The sequence below is a fragment of the Eucalyptus grandis genome, chromosome 9 (genome assembly GCF_016545825.1).
Source record: "Eucalyptus grandis isolate ANBG69807.140 chromosome 9, ASM1654582v1, whole genome shotgun sequence".
Lineage (NCBI taxonomy): Eukaryota > Viridiplantae > Streptophyta > Magnoliopsida > Myrtales > Myrtaceae > Eucalyptus > Eucalyptus grandis.
In genome coordinates, this window is record NC_052620.1 from 31,043,102 (window position 1) to 31,064,065 (window position 20,964).

Genomic DNA, 20,964 nt, shown 5'->3' on the forward strand with positions numbered 1-20,964 from the left:
GATTTCTAAACAATATGAAATTGCACAATTATGTCACAATTCAATATGAGATCTCATAATTAGTGACATCCAATCATCTTTAAACTAAAAATTTGTTTAAAGATACTATTTTATACTTTCATTTTTTAGTCAACAGAAGAAAGGATAACAATAGAATCAATAACAACAATCATTGAAAATAAATGCTTTAATAAACATTATAAAAGCATTCTCAATATGCATATAACTATAATATCTAGAAATACAAATTATATAACTCCCACTAACAAAAGAAATCAAAAGAATCTAAGACACCCATATTCTTTACACGTTCTTTAAACAAAATGGGTCATAAGCCTTTTGTTAGAGGATCAGCCAATATGGACTCAGTTCTAATATTCTCAATCATAATGTCTCCCCCTTTTGTTTATCAAGTCCTTAACAGTATAATATTTGATCCAATAAACATTTCAATCATGGCTTTGTTGTTTATAGTAAAGATAACTGTTTGTCACATATAATGCAATTAGATCAATTATGGGCAATAAGTAATTCAACAAAAATAATTAGTACATTATAAACTCCCCTTCGGGCAGAGTGTATAATGCACAATTATTTTTCATAGCATGAAGTTTATAAAGCAACAACAAGGAGAATTACATATAATTGTCAATGATCCATCCCCTTTAGGCAGACAAATCATTTAAATTATACATATCCATGATATCAATATATAGAGACAACAAAGGAGAATTACATATAATCTTCAAAGATCAATCCCCTTTTGACAGATAAATCCTTTAAATTATACATCTCCATTATCTCAACATAGAGGGGAATTACTCATAACTTTAAAAAATTTATCCCCTTTGGGCAGATAAACCTTTTGAGTCACACATCCCCATTATTCATCTCTAATATATCAATATAGAGGGGAATTACATATAACTTTAAAAAATTTATCCCCTTTGGGCAGATAAATCTTTTTGAGTCATACATCCCCATCTTTTAATTTTGGAATTTATCTTCATGCAATTTTCAAATTAATATACACAATAACCCCCTTTGGGCAGGTAATTGTATATACTAATTTTTATCAATAGGAAACTCTAAAAAATATATGTCCAAAATTCATCTAACAATATGAAGCACTTTACGACATGTACTTCCTAAGATCATATTGCATTTATCAAGCAACAATTTTTGCCACAATTTTTTTAATTATTATTTTAATATTTCGAACTCATGGCAAAACAGGAATGGATACGAATGGTTACTAGAATTAAAGGGAGCCAAAAATTTCGTAGCTATCAGTAACCATTACATCAAAAAGTCATGAGGACAATCTTTATCTCACACTTCCTCACCGTCAACAAGAAGACATGAAGGGTCCGTTTGGTTTGCCAGAATTTTCAGTAATATTGATTAATTCGTATTTTGACGCTATAGTCTTCCGTTAGTCACCGGTCCAAATCTGGAAAAGACTGTAACCTCGAACAAAGCCAACATTCAAATTTTTCTATGGTCCTTTTGCTCTTCTACTTCATAAAAATTCTCTAAAAGTGTTACGAGATTCACCAACCCTATTAATCAAACCGCATCTCCTTTTTTTTTTTTTTCTTTAGTGTAAATCACTTCTCTGCTTAATTGTACCCATCAAGTTAAAAAGGGAGACAAAAATTTGAAATTCCTGAAATTATTATTAGAAGGATAGCATCTATTTGAAAACCCAAAAATTTCATAGCCTCCAACTGACAATTCACAGCTTGTCCTGTGGGATTATGGGCTGGCGGACAAGCAGAAAAAGAGGTATAGCTAGTATGTTGCAAATCCAGCGACATGACAAAAAACAAGCTCATCTCTCAAAGATGCTAAAGAGTTTCCAAAGATCAAACCGTTTCAATACCATGTTATCAATTTCCAAAGCACTCCACATTCAAAAATCCCGAAGATCAAATCTTTTAGGAAGGAAATTCTCGAAAAACCGAAGCATACATACAATCAGCAACATCGAGATCACAAGGTTATGACACGACGAGGATCAAGCATTTTGAATTTGCATGATCCCGACCAGGAACAACCTCAAACCATGCGAATTACAATGAAGGAAGAAAAGAAAAGAAAAGAAAAGAAAAAAAAAAAAAACAGGATTCTTTTTCCCTCACACGAACTTCACGAGTCCGCAATTCATCCTACGGACCCTCTTCCATGTATGCATCGAAATGAGATGGACGATCGAGCAACAACCACGGAAAGAACTACATGTTGATATTGCTAGTATAAACACCTAGAGGGGGGTGAATAGGCGCACAAACAATTTGTCGATATACGGAAGCAATTCTTAACAAATTGAAATACGATCAAGGTAGGAAGAGAGAAATTGGAACACAGGATTTATAGTGGTTCAGCTTTTCCAAGCCTACGTCCACTCTTCCGCACTGACAGCCCACCGGCTGGATTTCACTATGATCAAAAGAGTAGTTACAGCACAGCTTTGCCTTGATTCCACAAAGGTGTAGATGTACTTGCCACACCTCCTCAAGGTCTCTCACAAATATAGACTCTCTTTTGTATACAAGTATTCGCTCAAAGGATTTATCTAAACAAATAGGAGCTTCAGACTTTGGAATTTTTCTATCGCGCACTTCCTCGAACAACTAAGGACGTCTTCCTTATATACTCCTTTATGCCATCATACCCGTTGGTACTTACCAAAGGAATTTCTCCAATTTACCCGTTGGACGGAATCAATTAGGAAGATCATTCGAGCTATTAAAGGAACGTGTTGATAGCCCATCAATCCTGTTCGCCCATACAATCAGGATCTCGGTTTCCATAAGTAGAACCTTCCAATAATATTTAGACAATCATCGAATCTTCAGTCATTGAATCAAATTTGATCAATCAAAGGATTCGATACGTCTTCTCCAGCCATGAGATCTTCTCCGGATGATAAGGTTAAATCTGAACAAAACATTCAGTTCGGGATAACTTTTCTTCAACGGATCGTGACTGTCAATGAGGATAAACTTTGAGTCTTGAGTCGGCTGTCCTAAGTCTTCAGACTTTAACTAACAGAGTCTGCAGACCTTCAGACTAGATTGACGGAAACGTTTTGTCAACTTCAAAACTCTTCACGAGGATTTCTCCAACACATGTAATGCGTTTGGACTAATCTACTAACATGAATCTCATTGAAAACCCCAGAGATCAAATTAGCAAAATCGGCCGAAACCCTAATCCGAACTCATGAAAGTGCAAAGCACTCCAGTGAGGGCCAGATTCGAACGCACGTCAAGTCAGAAAAGCAGCTCCATCCAAAATACATCATCTCTGTAAGTTGTCTTGACCATGTAATCAATGTAACTAAAATCGTAATCTTAAGATGCACATACAAAAGGACAGAACCCGCCAGGGACAGTTTCTCGTGAATAAGAGTTCTCGTATTTACCATCACATTACCCATATCACTAACTCATGTATTCATGAATCATCGACTATAAAAAATCAGAAACTTTTCCACAGACAAAAAACTCACTTGCTGGAAAAAGAAAAAACTTTTAAAAGAGCCATTTTAATAAGGTATTAACCAATTGACTACAAGCAACAAATCACCTATGTTGGTCTCTGCACAAAATACAAGCACCCTCTTCAAAGAACTCTCATTCTGCAGGAACAATCATCCATAACAAGGAGACAAAAGCAATGCGGCCAATCAATAGATCAATCGAGCGCACTAAGAGCATAACCACCATCACTAACAGACTGTTTAACTTCATACCCGAAAAGCAAACCCCAAACGCTCGTCCAAAGGGGAACAAACAATCAGCTACAATAATCTCCAAACCAACCGTTCCTACCGTTAAATTGAAGAGAAAAACGAAGGTAAAACAAGAATGTAACTTGAAATTTTAGAACCTTTTATGTATAAACCCTAGAATTTCAAATTTAAAATTCTCTTTCAATTCTCAACGAAATTATGCAAATTATATATGGTTGGAAAGATCCCGACATGTAGAACAAAAGCCCTATGGTTTCAGATCAATCAAGCAAAAAATCCACACGAAAGATAATGCCCATATTTGGCTCAAAGAGAAAAATTTCGAATTTTTCCATAAAAAAAAAAAATTGGTTCTACAATCATATATGATCGGCTCTGATACCACATGAATAATTAATCAATCATGAAACAAACGGATCCATACATGATTGTAAAACGTCGACCAATAAATACAGCGGAATTAAAGCGTATCTGTTTGAGCCATTGCTTCACTTGCAGAAAAGCAGATCACTATGATAATCAGGGATATATCGAAATATCAGATCTTCCTCTCTATGACCTATTTCGATATAGCAGCTTTCAATGGGATTAAAGCAACTGATAGGTATAACCTACCCTTTTATAGGCTAGAGAGGAGACCTAGCAAACCCTAATCAGCAGCATGTCAATTGGGCCCTTCCCATTACAGGCTTCAGTCAAACACAATTGCCTACACTTTGCTACTCAACTAGGCCCGTTATCAATAGATGCCAATACCCAATTCAATCAGATCACTTTAGGGTTCAACAAATATTGGAATATTCATTAACCCGATTATTTAAAATAGAAAATTAATTAATTAATGTAAGCCCATATTATAGGAAATTTCCAACCTGCCAAACTCTTAGAAAGTGACCCAGAATCGACTCGTGGTCTTTGTAATGGGATGAGATTGAGAATCGTGCAACCAAAGAACCCTTGGATTATAAGATCTTAGGTTTTGATCGGGTAAGAGTTCGAGAATAGATAAAAATGTTTATCAGATTTGATCAAAAAATTCCCTAGTTTATCTTAGAAAGAAAAACATATTTAGGTGCGGGACATGTGTGAGTGAAACGTGTGCATCGACAATTCTGGGTCAATAGGACAATTATAAAACTACTTTCCAATTTTCTTAGCCAGAACATATAGTATACACACACATATAGTTTATTCATTAAAACATGCGCCAACCCCACTACTATCTACTAATAATAGAAATAACAATTGAAATATCTTTTACATACGTTATTCGAGTTCCACGACAAAGTAACATGAGATGCTTATTATGGCATCAATGCCTATATAGAGCGCACATCCTCTCATAACAAGGATGGACTTCTTCTAGAAACGTTGGTTCCCTCGATACGAAAAGACGTTTTCACAATAGCAATCGAACTTATCATTATATGTATAAGTCATGATTTCGAAAGATCATTTCAACCCTCTACAAATTAAATCATTAGCTATATAAGAAAGATGTCTGATGAATTTGGGACTTCTTTCTCACCGTCCAACTCACGAACGCATCCTTATTACATCAAGTGACTACCCATTGATCTATTCCCTTTGATTCGTTCAAGTGAACGCTCTTGAAACCAATCCTAAACCTAACTCTCCAGCCATAATATTCTACCACGATGAACTTGTGGTGAGACGGTCAACGGGACAAAGGCGATGGGATCGATGGACAAGTCATCGGCATTCCTCTTGATTTCTTTATTCGTCTTCCTTCTCTGACAGCAACCCCTTCCAGCAACTAAACAATATAAGGTAAGCACCGCATCATGGAAAAGGGGAGATAGATATGCTGAGGACGTAGGAAATACAATGAACAAAGAGCCTAGATTAGGGGTGGGGCGGTGGGGGGGAGATGGACACAATAGAATAGGCAAACTAAAATTTTCATTCGCAGAAAGCGGAAAATGATATGGAACCAGGAAGTTTCTCATCAATCGCATTGATCACGTGAATAATGCTAGCCTTTCTTCCCTCTGAAACTTCTTCATCCTTAGAACAACAGACCCCACCGTCGAGTCAAATCCCTCATCAGCAGTAATCTATGGGGTGCATGATAACCAAAATTTCTGTTTCAGAAACAAATTTTCTATTCCATACCTGTTTCTGGAATAGAAATCCGTTTGATAAACTTATTCCGTTTTTCTATTTCTGAAATAAAATTATATTCCAAAAATAGGTTTGAAATAGAAATCAGAAGCTAAAATTTTTTACTTCTCTATTTCTAGAACAAAAATGAGAAATAAAATTTTTTCTCATCGTTCGTCAACCGGTCCTTTATCCGTTACCGTCGACCACCGTCCATCGGTTGCCTGCCACCCGCGGGCCCTTGTTGCCGCCGCCGGTTGCCGGTGCCACCGCCGGCCGCCGCCGTCCGTCACCGCCATCCGCCGGTCCACCGTCGTCCGAAAGAAAGAAATTTTGTGTCGTTATCAAACGAATTTCTATTTTTAAAGTATAAATTTTGTGTCATTATCAAACGGTTATTTTTGCTTAGAAACTCTTCTAGAAATAGAAATAGAAAAATCTAATTTCTGTTCCAGAAATAGTTTCTGGAACATAATAGTTGTCATGCGCACCCTATATCTAATCAGCATTCGGGTCGGTTATTCTTTGTCCGTGTTTTTCTTTTTGAAAAGACCGTCCCGTCTTTGTCAATTGTATTGGTTGAAAGAGAAGTCCAAAGTTACATGCCAACCAAAATTCAATCTATACGTCCACATCACCAGCACTAGCAGCGTGGTGAGCAAGATTTTCTGGAATTCAAATCAATTGCAGGTCTTTATCGTGGTTCTCTCGGGGCTCCTATCGGAACATCCGCCGTGGCAGCGGTGATGGTGCTCGTAACGCAGGGCTAGCGTATAGCTAGCCCAACGCGAATGAATCCATATGATTTATACAAACTTCGTAGTAATTTTACAATGTATTGTATAGTGTTTCATCTAATTTTTTCGTTTCATCCCCCTTTGTGGCGATCTTGTGTTTCTTTTCATTTTTCCATCTCGTTTCCTAATCTAACTGTTCGTGTCTTCTACCGAGAAGGTTGATTCCCTGTATAGAGAGAGTACTCAATATGCGCATATGGACGGTTTTGCATCAAGCAAAGGTACAAAACCAAACTTGCCAAGTGAGCCAATTAGTGTACCTTCTATTGCTGACCATCCTAAAATTGTCATGACACAGTATTGCAACAATCTAACTAGGCTAGGGAAGCTTACATCGGATACATGCTCGCGGTTCTTGCTTATGTAAGGTTTAATTACATCTTCAAACCTTGGGAAAACAAACTGATACGGTAAAGTCCTCATGGAGCGTGATATAAATTTGTGAAAGTTGCGTCAAATCTCAAAATATTTGGAGGGCTATCAATCTTTGACCATTAGTCCCTGCTCATTTCGTTAATGGCATTATGTCAAAGTATTTATATCCAATGCCCATTTGAGGAAATTTAACTCGAAGGGCACATGACACCAGGACAAATTGAGACCGGGTTTATGTGTGACCCATCGTATTCATATTGATCTGGAAGACATTAATTCCTCTCGACTTGTTTCATTGAAGAAGTCAAGTGGACTTTTGGGACAAACTGTTAACGTCATTAGTCGTTGACTATTTGACTGACCTGCCGTCCCCCTCCCCTCCATGGCGGTTGTGAAGTGGACGCGCACAAATTCACAATGGAATTGGGAAAGGGGTCATTTATTACTCAGGGGACCCACGCCAACTCAGCAAAAATAAAAAACAAACGCAGGCAAAGAAGCCGCCCTTTGAAATTTCTCTTCATCCCTTTGGTAGGTTAGAGCACCATTTCATCACCTCCGAAAAAGACAAATCGGATATTTTATGAACTTTTATATATCTATTTCGATAGACAGGAGTGCCAAATTTCCACTTGCATCCTTTCTTGCTCTAAAGTGTCAAAAAGAAAAAAAAAATTATAGTTAAGTACACATAATGTTCTAGTTCTTTCTTGCACACTACACATCGAGCCCTTAGATCATTTAAGCTGATTCGATTGGCGTAATCTAATTGATTTATAATTGGCTAATTGCCTTTTTCATGAATGTGGCATGAATGATTGGACATAGAAGAGCTAATCTTTGCGTTTTGTTTTGTTTTGTTTTGTTTTTTTGCTTCCGACAAAAATGAATAGAGAAAATAACATGACTTGTACATGGGGATGATGCTCCTTCCTTTAGACCGGTTTTTGGCCAGAAAATATTACTTCCTTCCACAGTCAAAGCATTTATTGATAGTTGGCAAGTGACATTAGCATTCCCTCTTGTGTACTTGCTTGGTTAGGAATATAATCTTATAGGCCGGACACCTAAGCACTCCCTCTTTCTAGTTATGTGAATCGGAATGTAAAGGACGCTCTTTCTCTTCTTCTTTTTGGGGTAAAATCTGTAAAAGATGTGAGTGCGCACGTGGACGAGATTTGGCACTAACCAACGATCATTATTTTATTTATTGAGAAAATTCGGATTTATTTATATAAAATATTAACTACAAAATCTTATTGAAACAATGCGACTGTTTATGAAAAGTTACAATTATTTTTTATTTATTATTTATTTAATTCCGAATTTTTATATCTTTTCAACGTAACCTTTCAGACGTATTTTTTCACGAAAGGTTCTGTTGCAACCTTTTGAAGGGTTGCATCTATTCGAAAGGAAAAGATAAATACGTTTGTTTTGAGATCAAACACATATCTTCTTCCATCTTTTCATTTTTTTTCGAGAGAAACTACAGCCACAGTTTCTAATTGTTTCCCATGAGAGACCCTGGAGAAATACTAGAATTGCTATCTAATATTATCATTTTGAGACTTTGTTGTATCATGGAGGATATTTGCCAATGACCATTAGCAATTTTGTGGGGCAAATAAATCCTTAAAGAAAGTGATACCACGCCTCAAAGTCCGACTTGATTACTCGATCCGACTTCATTGTTCTACCCAATACGAAGCATATTTTTTCCAACAATTTTAAGGATTTATTTTTGCAACAATGGAGTCAGAGTCGATCAAAGTCATAAGTCTAGATGTGGTGAAACAAGATCGCACGAGCAAGAGAGGTGAAGTTGCTGGGAAGCCATTTACAACGTAGAGTGCGCTGACCAGGACGTGGGACTTCATTGCCAGGGAAATATGGATCCTTTTTTCGCTGCCTCCTTCGCTCTTATTGTTGCCGCGCTTTTATAGATCCCAATATTATATTTTTTTATGGTATCAATATTCTTAGCACTGAATGGGAACACTGCAATGTTTCTTCGGATTGCGTCTCTTGGTTATTTTGTGCATTAGTGCAGGATATCTTCTTTGATGGGGAAACGATGGTTCATCGGGGAATGGGTCATTTATCATGCCTGAATTGGAGTGTAGCGCTGGTTCATCTACGACAACAATAGCGAGGATGATGTAGACGACATAATCAAGTCCCTTGCCAACGTCGATTACAACATTTCGAAGCACAAGAAGCCAAGTTTGCCCATTGAGCGATGCAGGCACCATAAACAAGCAAACGGATCAAGGGAGGCGTCCTATCACAGCGAATTTGTTTTTATCCTTATGGGCTTTACTCAGTAAATAACGCGCTGGAGAAACGACGAAAAGCGAAGAAAAAAAAAGAGAGAGAGAGAGAGAGAAGCCTCCCCGATGTTCCCTGTTCGCAGTTCCACCGTTTGATGAAAAACTTGAAGATGTACGAGAAAAGCTTGACAAGGAGGCATTGGTCGTTCAAGGTCGTTATTAGTCCCGGCCACAAGCCCGTGATTGTCACCAATTTCAAGGGCGAGGAGAAGCAGTTTGCTGACAGACTCTTGGATACGTGACTACCTCCTTGGCATTCAAATGCCATAAAAAGAATTCGAATCCCCAAAAACCAGCAACTGGAGGATTGTCTACCTTCATGGCTGGTTTGTTCAATGTGATTATCACTGAGAACAGTTTCAAAGTAATGGATATGTGTCTCCATCTTAAAGTTGTCCGAGGAATTATTTGGAGACGCCCTATGCCTAAACTGCAGCCGTGACTCTGGCATCAGATCACACCCACAACTGCTCCTCAGCGAACAGACACGACGCGTCACCGCACCCACGCCATCGCTGCTAGGTCTCACCCCATGCCACTCCCTGTTTTTGGGTTTGCACCAGCGAGCTTTCATTGTTTTGCAGGTCCGTGGACGGATTCAGCGAAGTGTTGCAGTGGTTTCTGGTGAATTTGACATATGGCGTTGACACGTTGGTTTACCAAGGAGGGATGGAGACCTTGCCATTTTGCTGTCCCCCAATTTCGTAAATTTACGTGATCCATCTTTAATTGTCCCATATGAAACGTCACTCCTGCGTCATGAATTTCTGGCCACGAAGGGTGATTTTGGAACTGCAATTCGCTCTTGTGCTGCGTGACATCGGCATTGCCTGAGACAGGGTGAGATGAGGGCAACAGATCTCCATTCCGTTGTCTCTGTGTCTATGGTCTCATTGGTTGATTCATTCGAAGGAGAGAGAAGGAAATGGAGATGGTGGTGATCTATCAGTACATTATGGGGACTTTCCTCGCATCTCTGTGGGCCTCGTCCTCTCTATGTCCTGTCTAGGAGGAATCGTGACGTGAGAGCAAAGGTTCCGAGGGAGCATGAAGATTACGTCACTATGCATGACGAGTCACCGTGTGATATTGCGAATGGCAATTGCTCGCTGGAGAATGGCTTCAACGCTACCAATGTAATCATCATCAGCATCAAAGTTGCCAATAGCGATCTTGCGTACACCCTCAGCAAGGTATGTAACTTCATTGTTTGAAATTTGGGAAGAAAATGATTATATCAACTGTGATAATATTCTCGATTATTTGCTTCATTCCATTTATTATTTCATTGGTCTTGAGTTGGACCTTTGACAAGTTGAGTTGGACTGAGTTGCTCATTGTTGTTGAATGTTGCTAATCTCATCGATATCATTGAGTTTGATGTGGCCTATTAAATAAATTCGGATTGGCTGTGGGGCAAGCAAGAAAATGGCCATCAAAGCTTCCTCCAATGCAGGTTATTGTTTCTAATCAAATTGAAGTTCATGAGTGTTTCATGCATGATTAGCCAATGGTGACATCCTGGGTATGTTTCTTTTATTGAGACATTTGTCTACACATATTTATGTTCTTGCGTCTCTATAGCAGGATCTTTGTTGTGGATGAAATTTATGTATGTACAAGGGATGAATCAAATGGTCAGAGTAAATTGAAGGGTTGATCTATCATTTGCACCATGGGATTTTTATTTCTGCATATAATAGTTTCTAACCTTCATCAGGAAAGAAGATCAGAACTTTAATAGCATTTTGGTATCATGTGATTAAGCTAGACTTTTGGCTTTGATTCATTTCATGCTTTAGTATTTTTGAGCCATGCATTCAAGCACAAGATTAATTGGAATCAGCTTGATTGCTTGATGTCCTGGATTAATATGTGCACGAATGTTTATGTTATTATGGGCTTATGCGAGCACATAAGCAGTGGCATGAAAATTTGATTCAATCATATTATCTAATGGTTTCAAGCATAATAATGTTAAATTTATGGTTTTGCCCTTGCGTGCAATTTGATGAAGAAATGAGGTATGGCTCTAATTATACCTTTTAGAAGATTCTGATTATTCGATGTTGTTGATTCCATTCCTAGAATTGCTAGTATCTTCTTTTCGCCTCTCTCAATTCCAGTTTATGCACTTTTGATACCTCGATACTCAATTCGCTCGCATTTACTGAATTTTTAGAGAATGTTCTTACATGCATGGGATGATATGTAGTGCTCTATTTATGGAGGCAATCTGGAGATACTGAATGGGTTTTTTGGGTGTCCCTTGTTTGGTTCTAATGTGTTCTATTTGTTGTCCTTGCCCCTCATAGATTTGATTCTAAGGAATAGCATAAATGAGCCAAGAGAGTATAATTGCATTGGTTTTCTATTTTGATGTATGTATTTCATTGAGCATGAAATTTGACAATGCATAGTTTTGATTGGATGCCTCATGAAATATTCTTGTGGTGGGGGTATCCGAAGGGGACTTGAAGTCATTGAGACTAAAAACTATCTAGCTTTCATTTTCAAAATGAAATATTTAGGAGAAGCAGATACTATCTTAAGTATTAAAATTAAAAAAAAAATAGTGGGGGTTATTCTTTGAGCTAAAGTGATTACATGGAGAAGATGTTGCATAGATTTAAACATCTTGTTTTCAAATATATGAGTACTCCATTTGATTCCTAGTGGAGAGTTTTTAATGTGAGTGATATTGGTTTTTGATGTATGTGATACATTATCTAGATCTGATATTACTTTTGTATATGCAAGTTGAGTAAATACTAGTAATCCAATATAGAACATTAGAGAGTTATATTATTGTTCTATAATAATTCGGCTATATTAGAAAGATATACCGATGCTAGTTGGATTGCAAGTGTGAGAGATAAACAATCCACTAATGGATTAATTTTTCACATTACGTGAATGTGTTGTTTCTTGGGCGAGTAAGAAACAAATGTGCATAATTCACTCAACTCTGGAATTTGAATTGTTGCTTTAGCAAAATTTGGGAAAGAGGCTAAATGGGCTATGAATTTGTTGTTGAATATCAATTCATGGCTTAGTCCTATGGCTCCTATCTCTATCCATTGTGATAGTTAGGCTACTTTGGTAAGAGCCTATAGTAAAACCTATAATGGTAAGTTTAGACATATTAGTCTAAGACATGAGTATGTGAGACAATTGATTAAAAATGGTACCATAACAATTGTCTATGTGAGGTCAAGTAATAATCTTGCCGATCCTTTGATGAAGGCTTCACCAAGAGACATGGTAATAATGACCTCATAAGAAACGGGGCTGAAACCCTTTAATTGAAATCACCAATAATGGTAACCCGACCTTTTTCTAGAACATCACTAGTTACAAGGTTTAATGGGTAAAAACAAGTTATTGAATGTGATTGTTTGATATTGACGTGGCCCTGATATGAGAAGTCAATATTGTCTGTTACGTTTTGTAGGCTGAATTGAATTCTTAATGAAGTATGATACAAATATGTAATGTGTTGATAGTAACAGAAACACATAGTAGATACTTCACCTATATGAGCTTAGAAGTGGTGCCGCTTCTTACGAAAGTTAGGGTTGCTTTCTAGAGAGCTCATGAAACAGGATCAAGCACAAGGCCATAATAGTGCGGAGTAATATAGAACTTCTCGCTGAAACAAGAGGTTAGTGTATGTGTGGTATGTCCGGTTCTATTATATAAAGTACAAGTTTAAAAGCCGAGCTACTTGTCACTTTGATAGGGCTTTGAGATATTTGCACTAAGTAAAGGTTTAACTCGAAAGAGACCTTTGTGTATGTATATTAATCTCACGGAAATTTTGGCTGTATATTTCTAACGTTTTATTTTTGTTTTGTTTTATAAACAAAAGTGGGGGATTGTTGGTAATTTGTTTATAAAACAAATGAAGAAATGCCTTGTCCCACATCGAAAGATGTGAGTGCGCACGTGGACGAGATTTGGCACTAACCAACGATCATTATTTTATTTATTGAGAAAATTCAGTTTATTTATATAAAATATTAACTACAAAATCTTATTGAAACAATGCGACTGTTTATGAAAAGTTACAATTATTTTTTATTTATTATTTATTTAATTCCGAATTTTTATATCTTTTCAACGTAACCTTTCAGACGTACTTTTTCACGAAAGGTTGTCTTTGTTCTTTTGCAACCTTTTGAAGGGTTGCATCTATTCGAAAGGAAAAGATAAATACGTTTGTTTTGAGATCAAACACATATCTTCTTCCATCTTTTCATTTTTTCGAGAGAAACTACAGCCACAGTTTCTAATTGTTTCCCATGAGAGACCACGGAGAAATACTAGAATTGCTATCTAATATTCTCATTTTGAGACTTTGTTGTATCCTGGAGGAAATTTGTCGGTGACCATTAGCAACTTTGTGGGGCAAATAAATCCTTAAAGAAAGTGATACCACGCCTCAAAGTCCGACTTGATTACTCGATCCGACTTCATTGTTCTACCCAATACGAAGCATATTTTTTCCAACAAAATCCGGTCCAGCTAGTAAAAGCTAAATTAGGAAATGACCAAATTGCATTAATTGGGGAATCAAAGTTGGTAGTTATGCGTTGGCCCTTGATAAAAACAAAAATGACCGACCCTTTATAGTTGGGCCTTCGCAATTTGGGGGAAAAAGAAATGACGAATACCTTGTAGAATGACAAAGAAACTTACAATGGAAGGCTCCCATGGAATGATAAAATCTTTTAGAAATTGCCAGATACATGAGCTAGACCTGGGAGCATCCCCATATATGAAGCAAGAAAAGAAAGTTACACCTGCTCCATGTCGTTTGCTTTCCATTAATCAAATGCAAAAAGGTAATTTTTTTATTTTATTTTCTTGCTAAAATTTAAATTATCTAATCTATATATCGAGAACAATGGAAAAAGTTTCATACATTGTAAATTAGAACTTTTAATCAGTTCTTTTATTAATCTTACATAAAAATGGTGTAAAGCCATGGAATATGGATACAAAGATAGACTCCATTGTCTCTCTTAATATTGCTCCACGTCCACAATTTCTCAATCGTCTCTTTGGATTGAGTTATGGTACCTCGTGAACCTTATAATTATTGAATCGAAAAACAAAAATCATAACCATTCAGGCTTTTCTATTGCATTTCAATTTAACAGCAAAAGATTATAATAATATGGTGTCTCTTGGGACTACGAAAACACCCCCTCCCCACAAGATTATGATAATATGGTGTCTCTTGGGACTACGAAAACACCCCCTTCCCCCGGCAAAAGATTATGATAATATGATGTCTCTTGGGACTAAGAAAACACCCCCTCCCCCCTGCAAAAGATTATAATAATATGGTGTCCGTCCTCCCGCCGCCGCGCCGCCGCCCCCCTCCCAAAGCACACACACGCAAACCACCCAAAAACCCCCAACCCCCAACGGCAGAAAAAAGAAATTGCATCGGGTGGACCAATGCATAGAATATAGAATAGCAGTGGGCAAGTAACGTAAGATATCTGGCTACTCAACCCGATTGCTTTTTGGATCTTTTATTGTTGAAGTTTTGCCCACTTGCATACATTGGTGTGTTTTCAAATAAAAATGATAGTTGGTGTAGCAATGGAAAATAAAAGATACATCAACTACATTCCATCTCCATCTCAATATTTTTCATCTAATTATTGAGAAGAATCCCAAGGTCCTTTCTTACTATCCTTACTTCTAATTATCGGGAGAATTACCAAAAAAGTCCTAAACCTATTGCAATTGTGCTAATTCAGTCATAAACTTTTTTTTTTTTGGCCAATTTAGTCTTAAACCTTTTACTTTTGTTCCAGTTCAGTCTATCCGGCCAAAATTAGCCGGCCGGAGCTGACGTGGCGTTGGACGGTGCCGGCGAGTTTTTTAATAATTTTTTTTTTTTTTTCCCTCCTCCCTCCTCCTTCCTTGGGCTATATCGCCGACGCGACGACGCGAGCCCCCTCGCCGTCGCGTCTGTGGAGGGCTTGCCTCACCCCGCCGTCGCTGGGTGCGACCTTGCCGCGCGAGGCGAGCCCTCGCCGATCCGGCGAGGGGGCTCGCCGTTGCGTCGCGAGGGCTCGCCTCGCCCGGCGACCGCGAGGCGAGCTCGCTTCCAGCTACGCGAGGGGGCTCGCCTCGCGTCGGCGAGGCCTCCTTGCCGAGATCCGGCGACCGCCAGCCTAGCCGGTCGCCGGAGCCCAAGGAAGGAGGAAGAAAGAGGAGGCAAAAAACAAGAAGGAAAAAGGAAAAGAAATTAATAAAAAATGTCAAAAATAAAATATTATTAAAAAATCACGTCGGCGCTGCCGGCTGCCACGTCAGCACTGGGCGACCAATTTTGGCCGGATGGACTAAACTGGAACAAAAGTAAAAGGTTTAGGACTAAATTGGCAAAAAAAAAAATTTAGGACTGAATTGGCACAATTGCATTAGGTTTTTTAGGACTTTTTTGGTAATTCTCTCCCTCTAATTATCATCTTTTCCTCATTTTACTTCGCTGAACACGTGCACACTGATTGCACAAGCCTCTCCCTTTATAATTTGTACAGAAATACGTACATACATATACATATAGATATACATATACATATATGGTAGACCATAGGTTTTGGACTCTCCATGTTTTCGTATGCCGTACAGTCCCACAAACATTAATTTACTAACTTTTTTCATTAGGACAGGGACATGAGTGTTGTCTTAGGGCGCAAATGATAACCATTATGTTCAAGAAATCTATTTCTATTTCCCGGAATTTTTTAGCAAACATACGTGTTTGATAACGATATAAAATTTATATTTCGAGAATATAAATTTATAGAATATAAATTTGTTTGATAATGACACAAAATTTCTCTCTCTTAGGTGACGGTAGTCGACATGATGGTGGATTGTGATTGGCGAACGGCGGTGGCGGCGATGGGCGGCAACTGGCGGACGGTGGGTGGGGGGATGATTAGTAGTGAGGGCAAGTAATGATTTTTTTTTTATTTCTCATTTCTATTATAGAAATAGAGAAGTAGAAAATTATTACTTCTAATTTCTATTACAAACTTATTTCCGGAGTAAAAATTTATTCCATAAATAGAAAATTAAATTTATTCCATAAATAGAAAATTGAAATTGCGTAATCAAACGGATTTTTGTTCCAATCCTATTCCTAGAAATTAAAAAATAGTTCTAGTCAGGAATAAAATGGTTACCATACAGTCATTAATCGCCCCAAGCTTATGGGAGCTTTTAACAATAGAAAGTCATCATTAATGTCAATTACGATTGATTCCTTCGAAACCATACAAATGGATATATGTTGACCTCATTATTCTTAACATCTATGGTTCATGATATGTTTGGATATTTCACCACGAAGAGCTATTGATGATTGAGGATATTAAGGCTCCAATAACCCAGTTGGTGTTATTGCTCCACATTTTTGTCGAGTTCAAGTTGGGAGAATTACCAAAAAGTCATAAACCTAATGCAATTGTGCCAATTCAGTCATAAACTTTTTTTTTTGGCCAATTTAGTCCTAAACCTTTTACTTTTGTTCCAGTTTAGTCGATCCGGCCAAAATTGGTCGGCCGATGCTGACGTGGCAGCCGGTCGGCGCTGGCGTCATTTTTTAATAATATTTTATTTTCAACATTTTTTATTAATTTCTTTTCCTTTTTCCTTTTTTTTTTTTTGCCTCCTCTTTCTTCCTCCTTCCTTGGGCTTTGGCGACCGGCCGGCTGGCTTGGCGCCGGACCGAGGTGATCCGGCGGGGCGAGCCCCCTCACCGTCGTTGGAAGCGAGCTCGCCTCGCGGTCACCGGCGAGGCGAGCCCTCGCGGATCCGGTGAGGAGGCCTCGCGGGCGCGATGGCGAGCCCCCTGCCGGATCTCGTGAGGGCTCGCCTCGCGCGGCAAGCTCGCGCCCAACGACGGCGGGGTGAGGCAAGCCCTCCACAGACGCGACGGCGAGCCCCCTCGCCGTCGGCGGGGCGCGAGCTCGCCTCACGGTCGCCGCGCGAGGCAAGCTCGCGCCCGGCCGATGGCGAGGGGGCTCGCCGTCGCGTCGCGAGGCCTCCTCGCCCGCCGGATCGCCTTAGTCGGCGGCGACGCCAGGGCTGGCTATCGCGAGCCCAAGGAAGGAGGAGGGAGGAGGGAAAAAAAAAAAAAAAAAAGAAAAAAATTAATAAAAATGATTAAAAATAATAAAATATTATTAAAAAAAACTTCGCCGACTGCGGCCAGCTGCCACGTCAGTGCCCGGCCCCGGCTAATTTTGGCCAGATGGACTGAACTGGAACAAAATTAAAAGGTTTAGGACTAAATTGGCAAAAAAAAAAGTTTAGGACTGAATTAGCACAATTGCAATAGGTTTAGGACTTTTTTGGTAATTCTCCTAGTTCAAGTTCATTGAAAAGTAATTCAAAGTCGAGCTCGAACTTGAAAAATTAACTCCAATCGAAGTATCAAAGCTTGATTAGTTTGGAGTTGAGCTGGGCTTGAGTATCGAAGCCGCATTGACTCCCCTTTGCTGAATTTCACTGGGTTCCGTGAGAATCAATTGTGTCGTGCCTATTGATCGACATGCCCGGCGCAAAGTATATCGGACCACACGAGTCGGGAGACCCAAAATAGTCAGCTTTCGCATACGCGTGGGGAAATCTCAATTTTGATTGTCATTTCAGTCTCATGAAATTTACTTTTTCCCCGACAAATTTTATGTATGAAGGTTTGTAGCCCCTATATGTGACTTTTCTGTACTTAGTAACTTGAAATTGGGACAGACGATTTCTTTTTGGCTCTTTAGTTGTTTGAATTTTGCCCCCATGCACTTACATATATTTGGTGCCTTTGCAATGATAATGAAGATTGGTGTGGGCGTAGCAATGGAAAATAAAACACACACCAACCGCATAGCATCTTCGTCTCAATGTTTCTTACCTAATTATCGAAATCATAGAAAATTGATGGTGACGTCATAGTAATTGATTCATATCTTGCCACAAGAAGCAAAGTACGAAGTTCACCCTTCCGTTGCATCCACCGAAATTCGATATCCCACTACCGATTAACAAACGAAGTAATTCTCTTCCTTTGTACATAAAAAAGAAACAGAATTGGTGACGGCGCGAATCTTCGTATAAATCGATTGGTGGGATATTGGCGATGTTGCAACTCCTCATCAGCAACGAGAAGGTTGACGAAGTTGGGACCAATTAGTAGCTAGTCCCGAAAGGCTTGTAGGACTGGAGACGGAGCACGATCCCGGCGATGGAGCCCATGGTGGCGGCGACGCTGATGATGAGGCAAGCTATACTGAGAATTTGGAGGCCTATCCATTTCGTGCTCCATTTATGGATTTTCATTTGGGCGATGTACATCTCAACCGGGAAATAAACCGTCAAAGGCCAGAATCCTAGAGCACCGACCAATCCGATCACTTCATTGAAGAACGGAAGCAGCATCGAGATCACAGTGGTTGCGATCACGAAAATGGTTCGCCAAATTAGCTGGAAGACGCATAGCGTGTAGGATGATCGGAAACCAGGAATCGGGATCGGGATCTCGATCTCGATCTCGCTGGTGATGAACTGCTTCTCCATGAAGGCGAAAAGGGGTTGGGCGTGGACTTGATAGGCAATGACGAGGTGGATCGTGATGGCGGCATTTGATAAGTCGATGAGCCAATAAGGGCTGAAGAACCCGAAACCGGCGAGGAGATGCCCAGGTGCCATGTCCCCGAACGCGCCATAACCCATGCTGCCACAGAGCATGTAGAATAGAGCCAGGACCGCCACACTGATCAACGTGGCCTTCCTCATCGTCTTGGCCTCCGGTGGTGGGGATTTAATCGTGTCCTGCTTTTGACACACGCCACACTGATCAACCCAATAACTAGGGTAGTTTTTCGAAAGTCTAGGGGTGGTCTTTGTAGTGCAATTATTATCGAAAGGCTGTTGGGAAAGTTTACCTGAATTTCGATGAACAAGATTGCAAACGAGTAGGCAAAAACTATGTTACCAAGAGCCTGGAAGCTCCTCCATATCTTTTGGGTCTGAGTGACAGTCCCAAGGCTTATCCCAGTGAGACTTCCTTTGAGTTCTCCATTTTCTGCTTGAGGTTTAAGAAAGAAGAGATATGCGGGCTAGTGTCAGGCCTTCTTCTGCTCGGTCTTTCTAGTTTAATTTATTAATCATCACATAACAAGTTCATACACAAAGAACTATAGCATGGAAGCGTGCTAAACCTGCAACTTTTGCGATGCCGAGGGCTAGTCCAATAGTCGAGTAAGTGAGCGACATGATAGTGGCCATGATGGAGATCCCCAGCCGCTTGTCGAAGTTCCGGATTTGGGACAAAACTATCTCGGTGACCCCAAATGCAATTGTGTATGGGTAGCTAATTGACTGACAATGACTTTTGTCACCTTTGTCGTGGAAGCAATTTGATTTGTTGATTGCCCTATTTGATTAAAAATTCAATAAAACAAGAATTAACACGAAATTTGACACCCAATAAACACGTATTTTATTTTCATTTTCTTTTGTATTTAACTCGACTTCGAGTAGGATCAAATTCACCACTCACGTCATGCTTATGGAGGCTGCAATGGTGAACCCAATGACAACTCCGAAAAGGTTGAGGCTGTAAACTAGTTCACATAACTTCACGTTCGCGCCACCTGCCAATATTCAAAAGAGGAGGAGAAAAAGAAGAAGAGAAAATTCAATTAATCGAGTGAAATGAAAGGGAGCTTCATTGTGCGAAAAGATTTGGCGGGAGGACCAAGGATTTTTTTTTAATTCTTTAATGAAATTATCACCAAGAATGTTTTGGATGGCGTCCACGTAAGTGAGGTTGCGCTCGCCGATGATCGAATCGCCGGTGCGGTAACAATTGGCCAAGAGGGCAGAGGCGCAGATAATGATGACGGCGAGCAAGAGCAGCGCCGCCGGCCCCATCAGCCACCCAAGCTGCGCCATGGCCCATACCAGGGGCAGCACTCCTTGCCCGATCACGGCTGTGATTATGCGAGCACTGGCCATCCACACAGTCCCTGCTTTGAACCCAAGACAAAGAACCATATAAGAAATACGTTATCAGGTGAAACTTCGTTCTCTCTCAGCTGTCAAAAAGGGAAGGAAAAGGAAAATACAGAAGGATTTGGGCCAAGCTTTCTAAGCGAGGCATTGTTGCACGACATCGCCTAGCGATATAGAAGAGGGTTTGATCCTACGGATAAAGATTGAAAGTGCTTGTTTCGTGCTCACCAGTTCGTCTGCGACGGCCATCATCGTCGTTGAAGCCACCGCCTTGCTGAGGCAGATCAGGCGCAACCTCGAAACTCATCATCTCCATTTCCCCAAAGATCAAATGAACCCAAAAAACCATGGGCTCAGAAGACAATGGGGGCCTTCCTTTTATGAGGGGATAGTGCTATATTTTCAGGAAAATATCTAAATAAGGGCCTGAGATACAATGAGGGTGTAAAGTGAACTTTGTTTAAAATAAGAGCATGAAGTGACTATAACTATTTCATATATTCATCGCCTGGCAAAATATTCCGGCCAA

General features: G+C 39.5%; 1 protein-coding gene across 1 annotated transcript; it reads right to left on the bottom strand.

Annotated features, from left to right (window-relative positions):
• Positions 1 to 18,351: 18,351 nt before the first annotated feature.
• LOC104446157 (amino acid permease 2) lies at positions 18,352 to 20,446 on the bottom strand. Its single transcript, XM_010060055.3, has 5 exons — positions 20,216 to 20,446; positions 19,981 to 20,074; positions 19,640 to 19,854; positions 19,364 to 19,503; positions 18,352 to 19,250 (listed from the first exon to the last, which is right to left on the bottom strand). Exons 1-5 carry the CDS (start codon positions 20,436 to 20,438, stop codon positions 18,609 to 18,611), a joined length of 1,314 nt encoding a protein of 437 aa, XP_010058357.2. The 5' UTR covers positions 20,439 to 20,446; the 3' UTR covers positions 18,352 to 18,608.
• Between the last annotated feature and the right edge of the window lie 518 nt (positions 20,447 to 20,964).